The sequence below is a fragment of the Corvus brachyrhynchos genome, unplaced genomic scaffold (genome assembly GCF_000691975.1).
Source record: "Corvus brachyrhynchos isolate BGI_N302 unplaced genomic scaffold, ASM69197v1 scaffold68, whole genome shotgun sequence".
Classification (NCBI taxonomy): domain Eukaryota; kingdom Metazoa; phylum Chordata; class Aves; order Passeriformes; family Corvidae; genus Corvus; species Corvus brachyrhynchos.
Window position 1 is genome coordinate 551210 of NW_008240039.1, and position 12062 is coordinate 563271.

The following is a 12062-nucleotide window of genomic DNA, read 5'->3' on the forward strand; positions in this document are numbered from 1 at the left end:
GGGGCGGGAAGGAGGCAGCTGCCGCTCAGGGACGCTGCTATCCCAGGGAGGGTCAAGGTGCTGAAGCCTTCCCTCTCCAATGGGTCTGTAAATGTTAACCCCTTCTCAGTGACGAGTGATCGAGAATACGCAGGATCTAAATCTAATTATTGCAAGCTGAGTAACATACCAAGGAAAGAACAAGATGCTAAGACCCCGTTGAGCACTTGGCCTCGGCCTTTTCTAAGTATAGTTCGAACATGAAATAGGTTTTTTTTTCTTTATTATGAACTTTTCTGCATCTAATTCCCTCATTATACCACAAAATAGTATGTTTCAGGAAGATATTAATCTTTTCCCTCACACTCAAAATGAAACTCAGCTATGGAACAAACTGGCCGGGTAAGTACATTGGAGGCTCACCCCCAGCTCAGTTTGTTTGAGTTATAATACATGTAGATGAAAGAGGAGGATTTTTAAATGTTGCTCTTTTGGCAAAGGATAAGCGAATCGAGAGTTGCATCAGCAAGTTTTTAGCCCAGGATGAACAGTCACTAATAATAAGTGAGCTGTGCACGGGGCAGTGTGATTTGAGTCAGCAAGGGAAAGAATCCCGTAAAAGCAGGACAACAGGATGTTGTTAAGATGGAACCAAACTGATCTGTATGAGCAATTAGGACATATTTTCATGCACACTGCAAATAATTATATAGCAATAGAATTGATCAATTTTTTTAATGCATAGATGAGTAGGTAGGGTATTTGGTCTTGTGTTTTTATATACCTCTTTAATGTACTTTATTGATCTAAATTTTTTTTGAACAAAATATTTTGATGACTTAACCAGGGTGCTCAGAAGGGAAACCAATAATTGGATCATAATATATACTGCCAGTCTTTTTATAGAATAGATGTATATTGTTACCTTTGGTTTTTAGATTACACTTCATTTTGTGTTTATCTCCTTGGGATTTTTTTAAGATAATTGCAGTGATCTGAAACACCTTTGAATAAAACTCTTCAAGTGTTTCTCTGGGGAGTTCTGTTCTTGTCCTTCAAGGTCATTAGTGCCTTTCTGTATTGCTTCCCACACCGCTTTTACCGGAGAGCAGGGCTTGGAAGCAGTGGGTTTGGGAGTATCTGCGCTGTTTAACCCGTGAGCCCTTTGCACGCTGAGGACCTGCGCCAGCTCAGGGAAGGTGCAGCACGTTGCAGAGGCGCCATCCGGTGGCGCAGAAAACTCTGCCTGCGGCTGCATTTTATAAACGGATGCGATCGGGGCTGCTGCCCGAATTTGTGGTTTCTACTAACACAACACTCTAACGGCAATTTTGTTTTCAAGCAAATAAAACCGCTCAGTTTCAGAAGGAAGACGCTGTCAGGAGCCATAGCATAAACACCAGGCATTTACTGCTAGTCCCCACATTTCCCTAACTGTATAAAGACTACTAGTTATTTTATTTTTATTTTGGAAACCAGCTTAAATTTATATAGGTCTAGTAATTAGAGGAGGGGGTCAATCTAACCAAAAGCCCTTCCTGCTTCAACAGATGTTGTCTGACTCTGATGGTGGCTTTAAGCATTTTGAACTGATAAGAAGTATCAGAAAGGTGGTGCTAGTTGTTTCAAAATGTCAGGGGTTATTTTTTTATGTGAAGTAATTAAGGTACTAAGCTTAAAATACAGTTCTTCAAGAATATGCAACCAGGAATATGCAACAACTCATGTCATTTGTAACTACCTACTTTATCTGACAACTTATCTGTTCACACAAGGAAAAAAACCCTACTTTTCTATGCGATATTGCACACGGTCATAAAGAAAAACATTTAATTTAATGTAACAGTTGTATCCAAATAAAGCTTAACTAAAGCAGCATTTTTTTCCCTCTGTGCTTACAGAATTCAATTATTTTGCAGACTGGAATCTCTGTGGATCATTCGGACCCATATTCATGGTTCTGGGATTTGCCCACAGGCTGGTTTCCTCTGGTAAGATCAACTTAATTATTTTTGAGAACAAAGCAGCTATGGCACAATATGGGGCCTCACACTACAATGTGTACGACAAGCAAGTAAAGTAGTGATCTACATCTTAAAGAGAAGCATTTTGAAAAATAAATCCGTACCTTTTGTTGCTTGCTTCATTATTTGTTATCTTCCCCTCTCTATCAGCACCCAACTTCCCCTGTTTTGTTTGATGTTGACATGCCTCTTAGAATTGGCAGGTTTTCTTGTGTTAATTGACTTCTGATTACGTAGAGACCCAGGCCTCATCACTTATGTTTTGGGTTGGATTTTTTCCTCCAGAAAAACATGTTCAATAGCAAGGTACTTGAGATTAGTTTGGTTTGGTGCATTTATTAGCAAAAATCAGACCTTTAACACTGGCAACAGCAGACTTATTTCCTGAGCCAGAAACTTCAGACCATTCAGGTTAATAGGTACAGGAGTCAGTTCTTGTCCATAGAGCCCTCACTGGACATGAGGCTCCTGTGCAGAGCTGTCCCTGCACGGAGGACCCAGCACACCACACAGATTCAAGCTCTCTTGAAGACCTGTTTACATACTTGATTCTCACAACGAAGCTCCTAAAAAACAAAACAAAAAACAAACAAATATAAACCAAAAAAACCCAACAAGGGTATAGATATATATAGTAATCAAAGGAACTGCTTCCAAAACTGAACATAGGTCCTTTGCCACTGCTCTGGCCATGCTAGTAACTTATGCTTAACATTCCAAATTTATCTACACATTACAGTGAAACAATGGAGCTGTTTCAAGGCAGTATGTGCTCACTATGTACCATCCATTACACATCCTACAGAGCTAGAAGACTTGTGCACACCATGACCACATTATAAACCTAATTTTTGCCATACAGAGATATAAGTAGTAGAAATCTGTCAATACCAGGTGGAGGTCATCCCCTTCAAGCCAGTGAGTCCAGCCCCTGTTCTTCTTCTCACCAGTCTGCACACAGACAAGTTTGTCATTTTCCCAGGTAACAAGGCTCTGTAGAACAGGGAGCAAAAAAGTGTTTCTGCATGTCTGTCTCAGTTGTGCAAAATACTTGTAGAAAATGTGCATTTTCCTGGATAAAAAAGGACCTAGATGTTACTCCTGAGTGAAAGTGACTCTCTTTGTCTGTAATTCAGGCTTCTACTGCTGTCTTGCGCTACAAATATTATTCTTGAAACAATTTCTGCTCAAGTATCTGGATTGATCGTGGCATCTTAATTTTCTCAGCCTCTTATATATTCGCTCTTACCTTGCATTTTCTGTTATCCAAGCCTTTATTATCTTCCTCAAACTCTTCTCCAACTTTGAATTCAAGCAAGTAATCTCTGAATGTGCTAGTGGTATGGATATAGAACGAATCACCATCTTGTTTGATCACTTTCTGAGGCTTCAGCATTTTTGCTATTTTGCGTGTTGCAAAGTCAATACCTTGGACAGGAGGCAAAAATGTCAGAGTTGTATTTATCACCAGCCATTCTGGCAGCCAGGACTGAACCTTTATTACTAACAGAAGCATTTCTTAGGTAGTTTGACCTTACTGCTATGCAGCATTTTGTTGTTTTATTGGAACCCTTCGTTTTGTTTAAAGCTCCATGTTACACAGATTAAGTTGTCCTCTTGTACTTTCTACTCTTTGAAAACCAGTTTACTCAATTGTTGCACAATTCTTATGCAGGATTTCCAGGACTTTGAGTCAGAAGACTCCTGGAGAGAGCTGGCTTCCCCCACAGAGACACCAAGCTTGGTGTCAGACTTAACCCCCACTTAGCAAGAGGTTAATGCCTACTCTCATCCTTCTTCAGAGGAAAGGCAATGAAAGAATTAACAAGAACTCTCTGCACTCTATGCCTTAAATAGGGTGAAATGAAGGGCAGTCCTTCAAATTCAAGAAGACCCTTATGGGAGAAGGCAGGAAGGACAGAATCAAGTATTTTCACCTACCTAAGGCCACCATATAACCTTCAAAGTTGTCATTGCTGACAAGGTTCCAGGTTCCACTAAAATCCACAGGCATTGCAGACAGTAGAAGGAAGATCCAGTCAAAAATACAAATGTAGTTTTCTAGCCAGGCCTTTTATAAGGCAGCCTGTGGGTGGGATTACACCCCTGGACCTTTCTGCTGGAGGGGAAGGGTGCTGCTGCTGAGCCAGTGGGTGAGAGGGTATTTGTAGAATGGCTTCAGCTGCGTTGGAGGGAAAAGTTCACTGTGTCTGAAATCTTTGTGTGGAGCAAATGTTAATAGCTCAAGAGTGACAATGCAAGCGAAAACCAGGTTTAAACCATTTATGTCTGTCTTGTATGCTTTAAAGGGACTGATTTTGTCGTTACTAAGATTTCCTGGATGTTTATTAGATCTGGGGCTTTATGATCTGAAATCCAGATGTTTGTTGAAAAGGTGATGTACCCCTGTAAAGACATGCTGTACTTGAACAGACACGGATTGACTGTTAAACTGTGGATTGTATTATATCAACAAATTTTAAAGCAATACCTATGACACAGAGATAAGAATTGTATCGTGTTGGTTTATGTCTGGAGTAAATAGTAAGCAGAATTCAAAAAGTAATCTTGTGTATATAGGAGATGTAGCTCCTGCTTTTGCTTTCTGTTCTTGACACATAAAGGAGAGCTGATACAGGAGCTGTTCCCACTGATGCTTTATTAGATGCTACACATTGTGGCAGAGCACACAGGCAGTGGAGAACATGATGCAGCAGATAAGCTTCAGTGTTGGAATTTACCTTCAGCAAAGAAGTGATAGGAATCCCTGATGACCCAGCAATGTGTTTTGAAAAGTGAATAAAAAATGCTTGAGTTTGAAGAGAAAGGACATAGGGAATCTGTAAGTGAGGAAATAAGGGATTTAGAGGTGAGGAAACACACCTATACCTACTACATTTATTTATTTACTGACTTGTGTTAGGCTGAAGGATAGTATTTTGCAGGGAGGTTTCCCCAAATGTTAGCTCTGTTTTCAGAGCTGGCAGTTTGACCCATATGACTCACAGAATCATGTGAGTAGGAACTCAGGACATCAAAACTTGTTTCCTGTTTGCAGCTGGATATTGTTCTCCAACCTACACTAAACCAGGAATGGCACCGAGAAAGGAAAATTACTGTTTCCTCTGGACTCAAATAGTAACATTTCACCCACAATTTGGTGTTATGAGGTTATGGTAGTAAAGCATTGTTGCAATACTACTGGCTCTGGCAAGCAAAGAGAAGTCAGTACTTGGTAAATCCTGTGTCAAAGCCCATATATAACATTTTAATTTAAATTATGTAGATAATCTGGGGTGTGGGCCTTCTTTCTGTAAATCAGTACTCAAACCTCACACAAAGACCTCTAAAGGGCACTAGGGGTACTCTTCCAAGCTTCAGCCACAGAATTGCCTATGGAGCTTCTAAGAACTGCTTCTTGCCCTGGCCACAACTGAAAGTTCAGATGTGAGAAAGTTCATTTCTTTCTCCCTTCAGATTTCTTATTTTATTTTTGTGGAAATATGTTTTCCATTTCCATCCTAGTTGCTGTGAAGCACTGCACATCTAACACATTCCCTTAGGGATGTGGCCTCATTACAGAAGCAGACCAGGTGGGTCCTGCTGCTGTAGCAGCATTAATAAAATATTTTGGGTCTAAATGACACGTGAGGTGCAAGGGCCCCGTGTTCTCTTTAAGGTCTGACAAGAGTCCACTCCTGAAACTTCTACCTGTCTGACATCCTTGTTCTGCCCCAGCACTGATTGTGGTGCTGGTGTTCATAACTGATTGAACAGGAGATGGCCAGTGTGCAGTTACTTCTAGTGCTGTTAACAGGCAGGTTCCTGGATCCCACCAGTAAAACAAAGGATCCATACCAAGCAGTCAGTCATGACTGTGGAACGTGTCCCTGGTTCTAGACTTGCCCAACAGCATCTTGGCCACCTGCCTGGAGAGTCTCACATTCAGCTGGATTTGTTGATCTGAAAAACGTGACCAGAGTCATCTTGTGGAGATCCCATGAAAGAGCTGTTGACCCATGAGAAAGTGGCTTGCAAACCTTGGCATTCTTAATAAGGCACATAATCCAAGCAAAAATGGGATAGCAGCAAATAAAGGGAGGTAGAATTCTATCACCACAACAGTCACAGTGCCTCTCTAGTTTATGTTCACATACTGCAGACAATGTACTGTTAAGATTCAAAACCAGATTTCTGGCAAAGAAAAATATTTCATTTATGATCACTATTGATATCCTACCATTTTCTCTCAACTTCAGTAACAGAAAACAATTCTGGCTATATATAATTATATTCTATTTATGACTCAAAAGTAAAAGATATTTTATTATTTGAAATAAACGTATTATTTGTAATAAAGACACAAGTGTCTGAGAATCAGTGCAATGACACTTTTTAATTTCTATCTATTAAATCAATGGCTTTAAACCAGTTTCTGAGGTAGGTTTGTCCTTCCATCAGAAACAATACTGAGCTTAACATTACAGCCCTGGAAATATCAACGGAAAAGTAAAGCCCAAGACATTTCAGGAAGCAAATTGCATGACAGCAAACAAGCAGCTGCATATCTCAAAGGCAAGCAGCTCAAAGCATGGTGTACCTAGCACCACTTCAGCCAAGAAGAAATTCTTCCCTTCCAGGATAGAGCTAAATAATTTTTTTGAGGTGAATCACACACTGACAATTAAAAAAAAAAACCACCAAAATTACATGGATTTACTCTAAGTAAATGGTACATCTTGAAACCAGATAATTTTGTTAAGACACTGTAAGTTATTAAAAATATTTGTGTAACTGTTTTATAAACAGCAGAGCAGTTTGAGTTAAAACTAATCAGAACATTTTCATTTGTTTTGCTTAAACATTTGCAGTTTTCATATGCCGATGTGAATTCTTATACTCACTTCAGTGCACTGGGACAAAACGTTTAAATGTGAAAATCCTGGAAATTATTGGACTTGGAAAAGGTTGTGTAGGTCCAATCGCTGAGTGCAAAAAACCTCATCAGTAACTACAGATGTACAGAATTAGCCCACTATTTGCCTAAGAAAAACCCCAAACCAACCCCTAGAAAACACACTTTCCTGTACTGAAATGTAGTTTTTTTACACAGCAGACAGTAAGTTAGTTGTTTAGTGCCTGTGAGTTCTTGGAGTCACTTGCATGTTTCTGTAAGGGAGCCAAGACCACCCCAGCATTCCTGTCCTCACTCTCCGGGCTGTACAGCTCGTTCTTCTCGATATATGCCCGAACTACGTCAGGCACCAGGTAACGAATGCTCTGACCCCTCCGCAGGGCTCTCCGGATCTTGGTGGAGGAAATATCATTTGTGATCCATTCTTCCACAAGGTGAATGTTATTCTTATGTTTCCACAAAATATCAGATTCATAGATGAATTTCTGAACATTGTTTCCAGCCCTACTGATACACACAAGGCCATGTTTCTCCACAATTTCGGTGATGTCCTCCAACTTCCACAGATTGGGGATCCCAAAAGATTCCAGCATGTCACTGCCACAAAGCAGTTTAACCTGTGGGACACCTTAAAGAGAAAATTAAGTGAGAAATAGGGCTTGGTTTAGGCCACCAGATGTTAGCAAACTTGACAGGGACATTTAATTTCTTGGCGCTCTCTCTCTGTATCTTTGGTTGAGACGAGGGAATGAAATTTTAAAAAAGATTCAGAGTATATAATTGATAATTAGTAGCCTCAGTACAGGATTTTTCCAAATAAAGGTTATGGGAGTCCCTTCATTAAAGGGATCTAATGCCTTATGCTGAGAATCTAAGGGAATAAAGTTACTGAGTGACATCAGAACCAAGAGCTACCATAAAAGTTACTCATCAGTGCAATTTGCTTGAAATAACAAGGATCATGAACCATTTCATTTACAAACAGACTTAACTTTTTACAACTGGACTCTGATTTTTCTTTTTAATGGGCTCATGCCTATTTGGTTGCTGTTTTCTCTTCCGTCCCAGCTTTGTTACGGGTACAGCATCCTGCAGACTATTAGTGACGTCAGCAGATAAAAGTTTTTGATGATGATACCTGCAAAAAAAGATGTATTTTAGGTATTTCAGAGATGTAGGAGAAAATTCTGGTAGTACGGCCTACTAAAGAACCTGTCTCTACTTCTTCCTGCAGTACTTTCACGGACAGGCCTACCAAGAGCTGATCTGCAGAAACAGGGACTTGTTAGAGCTTGGTCATGTGGTGGTCAAAGTGAAAAGATTTCAAAGCAACAACAACAAGGTTGGTTTGTTTCTTTCATTTTAATAATAAGAACCTCAGTGAAGTAGCAATGACTGAAAGAGCAGAAACATAATACTCAGAAAATACTCCTTCAGACAATTCTCATGCCAGTCTTTAAATACACAAATGGACAGCACAACACAATCAGGGTCAAAGGAGAGAAACTTGTGTAGCATGTCTGCCCTGTTCTAGTCTCTGCTCTTCCCCAAGAATACCCTTTCAGCACAAAAATTGAATAATGCCTAAGAAATGATGTATCCTAAAAGTTGTTCACAGGCTCATTTTTGGTATGTTTAGGACTAATGATGCAATCTTTCATTTTCAATGTTCATATCAATAGTACTTTTGAATTCAGTGAGTCTATCCATATGATTTGGGGTTAGCCTGCAATTATCCCAACTTGTTAGCATTAACACCATTCCTAATCTTTCTATAGGTTCATGAGACTTTTTAGAGGTGGGCTGAAGAATACCTTAAAACTTTTAGTGTTTCCAACCACTCGCTCTGGCAGCTTTCCCAATCATCGACTTCCACCCAATCTGAGTTTTTTGTAGCCAGTTTTGCCATAGTCACTCGGTGATTCGCACTGATCAGACCTTTCTTCTTATATGCATCACCCACTGGTGAAATGATGCCTTTGATTACTTTGTATTTTCCTGTGGAAAAAAACACATCACACAAGAACATGAGAAGTGGTTGAGCAGATGTTACTTCCCCTGCATTGCATTTAACCTGTGACATAACCATTATCCAGCGCAATGGCAGCTGATAGCCAGCCCTGTGGAAAAATACAGGACGCTTCTGCACTGTCAGGGCAGCACAAGGAAAGAGTCAGTAAAATATATTTCCATAAACCATAAAACCCGTGCTTTAGCTCATTAAAATCAGTAATAAGCAACACATATGTGAGTTCTCTCATAATGACCTACATGGTTTTGTATATGACATAAACAGATACCAGCTTCAATATCTAATTAGCATTTGCAAAAATATCTGTCCCTGTAAAACAGGCATTCATAGACACAAAATATTCACCTTAACATATAAGTGTCTGGTTATCAAAGCTATTCTGAGTGATATAAATTACCATCCTACCTGTTTCATGGAAGTAGTCTTTAGCCAGCTCAAAGAGCCTCAGGTGCATGTTGGTGATGGGATTGAAGGACCCACAGGCCAGCAGTACCACTTCAGTCTTCCTGTCAGGATCTTCCATAGCCATTCCTCACAGCCACGCAGCCAAGTGGAGAATTTTGGTGCCAGGTACCAGCCACTACAAGAAATGGGATTAAGAAAGAGCTATAGTTACTTACTTGTGCTGCCACTAAGCAGAAGATAAAATTTCAAGATCCAATTGAATGCTGTATTTTTCTTCTACCAACACCTGGCCTGTGATTGTTTATGTGACACTTTATTGTCGAAATTTTAAGTGATTAAAATATGAAATCACTGCAAAGAGGCTGCTTGCCCAGAGAGGATGGCGTACGGCCCACTGTGAAGAAAAGCAGCTCATGCTTTTAAACTTCACGTGGAGAGATTATCTGTCCTGATTGCAGGACACACTTTATTAGAACTTTGCACCTTTTTTAAGATGCCAGTGACAATCAACTGCCAAGAGACATGTGGGCAGGGAACTTCCTTGTTAAGTAACTTCCTTCTAGTGCTTACAGGGAGAAATAGAACATCCTTTGACCGTTCCTAGTCTTGCCTCTCTAAATTGCAGTGAGCCTTTCCAGCATGATCTATAAAATCAATATTATATATATATATATATATATAATATAATATAATAATATGCCACATATTACATTGTATTAAATTTTGGAGGAAAACAGCGTCAACACTTCTTCATTCAGGATTTACTTACATTTTCTGAAATACAAAATCCAAAGAGGGGTAATTTATATAATTCAGCATGGTATGTGGGAAGAGAGGGCTATGGACTAAACATGAGAAAAGTCAGTCTGCTTTGTGTTGCAGCAAGTGTTAAGTGTACCAGCGGAAAAGGTGAGAGAAGAATAGAGAATTAACAGAAATTTAGTAAAAGCTGCAATTAAATACTGGGGTTTTTCCCCTTTTCTAAAATACCACAGCTCTGTTCCAATTCTGAGCTTCAGTTTCAGAAGGCTGCTTAAGAATTGCTGAAAACAAGGAAATTTCACTATTCATCATTTAACTTCTCCTCACATTTCACTTTCTCCTCACACACATTTTTGCTTCTCTGTTCTTTCCTGAGAATATTCTGGCTTGCCAAGATGTTTTCCCACAGCCTGGCCTAACAAAGGAGAACCACGATGGGCTATTCTCTTGCTGCTGCTGTTTGCAAGATGTCCGAGACATCCTGAGGAGCACAGAATTATCTGCCATTGTTTCTACAGCAACATCGCCAGCTGGAAAAATCCCACAAGGTCACCCTCACATTCTGTCTCCCTTACAGAGAGGCTGAGTGATGTTCACAGCAGCCACAGCGCTGAGACACCATCACAGCCAAACCTTGTAACAGTGACTGTGTTCTAACATCAAACAGCCCGCAGATAAAAGGAACTCTTGCAAGGCTTCGTATTTTGTAAGTGTTAGTACTTTTCTGTGCTTTCAAGAGTTTCACAAACTTTTAAAATATCCTTTACTACTGCAGAGTAGCTCAGCAGTGGAAGGGCTGGTGGTACTTGAAATGCAGCCTTCACAGAGGCGTGGCTAGGAGAGTTACCATGGGAACAGGGAGGAGAGGAATTAGACTGCCTTTGTACTGCACAAATCCTACTTTCAACAGAGTAACTCATGCTGCAGAACTGAAAAAAGGTTGATCTTTTCCTTAAAAAAAAAAAAAAGTACAAAAAAAGCAGAAAATTTTAGGAGGAAAATATAGAGTGCCTTTTCGAGAGTTAGTCAAATGTCCCTCTCCATGCTGCTTATTTTACAGTTTACAGAAACAATCATTACCTCATAAATTCACCTTGCAGCATTCCATATCAAGAGTATACATAGAATTTAATAGTTTCCACATCCCCCCAGTCTCCTAATTTGCACTGACACCCTCTGTGTAGCACTGTTTGCACAGAAAACAGCTGCATGGTTGATGTGGGGAACGGAGGAAATGAGAGGTATGTGACATCAGAGGTAATCAGTGACATGATTGCCTTCACTGTTATCTCATCTTATAACCACCACAGCACCATCAGAGCTGGGATCTGCTTTCTATGGAACCACCTTCACACAGCTCTGAATTTTTTGGAAAAGCTATGCAATTTGCGCATCCCAGGACAGGTAAAAAAGTCAAGGTCCAGGGATGATCAAAGCCCAGCCCAATGGAACTAGGCCTATTCTTATTGTATAATAAAAGTAAAATGGCCCTCATTGAGGTTTTCTGTAAGTGTAGGACATACATCCTGGACAATTTTCACTTCTGAAGGAAAAACGAAGTGCCCTCTGATGTACTCCTAATATACATGCTTACATGTAATCTTATCATGCTTTTACATAATCCCACCCAATCCAGTATTTTATTTGAAGTGTTATATTTCAGTGTGGCTTTTTAGTATGTACTGATCACAGTCCTGCTCGTGCTTAGCTGGACTGGACATGTATTTGCGCTAAAAGACATCAAAATATTCCTACAGCAGGTCTTAGGATGGCTCTGGAGCCCAACTTGCCACGCAGCTTCCGGGGATAAGCAGGTAAGGATGCTTTGCTCAATCTCATTTATGTTTGAGGCAAATATCTGTCAAATATGTTTATATATCGGTATATATACAGAATACAAGTATGATGTGGGCGTCGCTGGACGCTTCAGTTACACCCTCCCGCA

At 40.0% G+C, this 12062-nt stretch overlaps 3 protein-coding genes across 3 annotated transcripts in view; 1 reads left to right on the top strand and 2 right to left on the bottom strand.

Moving 5' to 3' along the window:
* The first annotated feature begins 42 nt into the window (after positions 1–42).
* Positions 43–12062, top strand: part of LZIC (leucine zipper and CTNNBIP1 domain containing) — a 21215-nt gene continuing 9195 nt past the window's right edge. Inside the window, exons 1-5 of the mRNA XM_008641150.2 lie at positions 43–381; positions 1899–1970; positions 8153–8260; positions 10695–10823; positions 11875–11931. The gene's annotated coding sequence lies outside the window, so the exon portion shown is untranslated. The remainder of the gene's footprint in view (positions 382–1898; positions 1971–8152; positions 8261–10694; positions 10824–11874; positions 11932–12062) is intronic.
* Positions 2314–4086, bottom strand: RBP7 (retinol binding protein 7). The gene is made up of 4 exons (XM_008641147.2): positions 3945–4086; positions 3253–3431; positions 2895–2996; positions 2314–2569 (listed from the first exon to the last, which is right to left on the bottom strand). The coding sequence occupies exons 1-4, from the start codon at positions 4015–4017 to the stop codon at positions 2519–2521; spliced, it is 405 nt and encodes a 134-aa protein (XP_008639369.1). The 5' UTR covers positions 4018–4086; the 3' UTR covers positions 2314–2518.
* Positions 4646–10269, bottom strand: NMNAT1 (nicotinamide nucleotide adenylyltransferase 1). The gene is made up of 4 exons (XM_008641202.2): positions 9356–10269; positions 8733–8916; positions 7911–8056; positions 4646–7546 (listed from the first exon to the last, which is right to left on the bottom strand). Exons 1-4 carry the CDS (start codon positions 9477–9479, stop codon positions 7128–7130), a joined length of 873 nt encoding a protein of 290 aa, XP_008639424.1. The 5' UTR covers positions 9480–10269; the 3' UTR covers positions 4646–7127.

Bases quoted from the DNA above. Each gene is read 5' to 3' on its own strand.
- RBP7 (XM_008641147.2), bottom strand. From the start codon at position 4,017: ATGCCTGTGGATTTTAGTGGAACCTGGAACCTTGTCAGCAATGACAAC. The intron at 3,432-3,944 runs GTAGGTGAAAAT...CTCCTGTCCAAG, and splicing joins AGGTTATATGGTGGCCTTAG to GTATTGACTTTGCAACACGC. The intron at 2,997-3,252 runs GTAAGAGCGAAT...CCTGTTCTACAG, and splicing joins TGGATAACAGAAAATGCAAG to AGCCTTGTTACCTGGGAAAA.
- NMNAT1 (XM_008641202.2), bottom strand. From the start codon at position 9,479: ATGGCTATGGAAGATCCTGACAGGAAGACTGAAGTGGTACTGCTGGCC. The intron at 8,917-9,355 runs GTAGGATGGTAA...TTTTTTCCACAG, and splicing joins AGACTACTTCCATGAAACAG to GAAAATACAAAGTAATCAAA. The intron at 8,057-8,732 runs GTATTCTTCAGC...CTTTTTTTGCAG, and splicing joins GAAACACTAAAAGTTTTAAG to GTATCATCATCAAAAACTTT.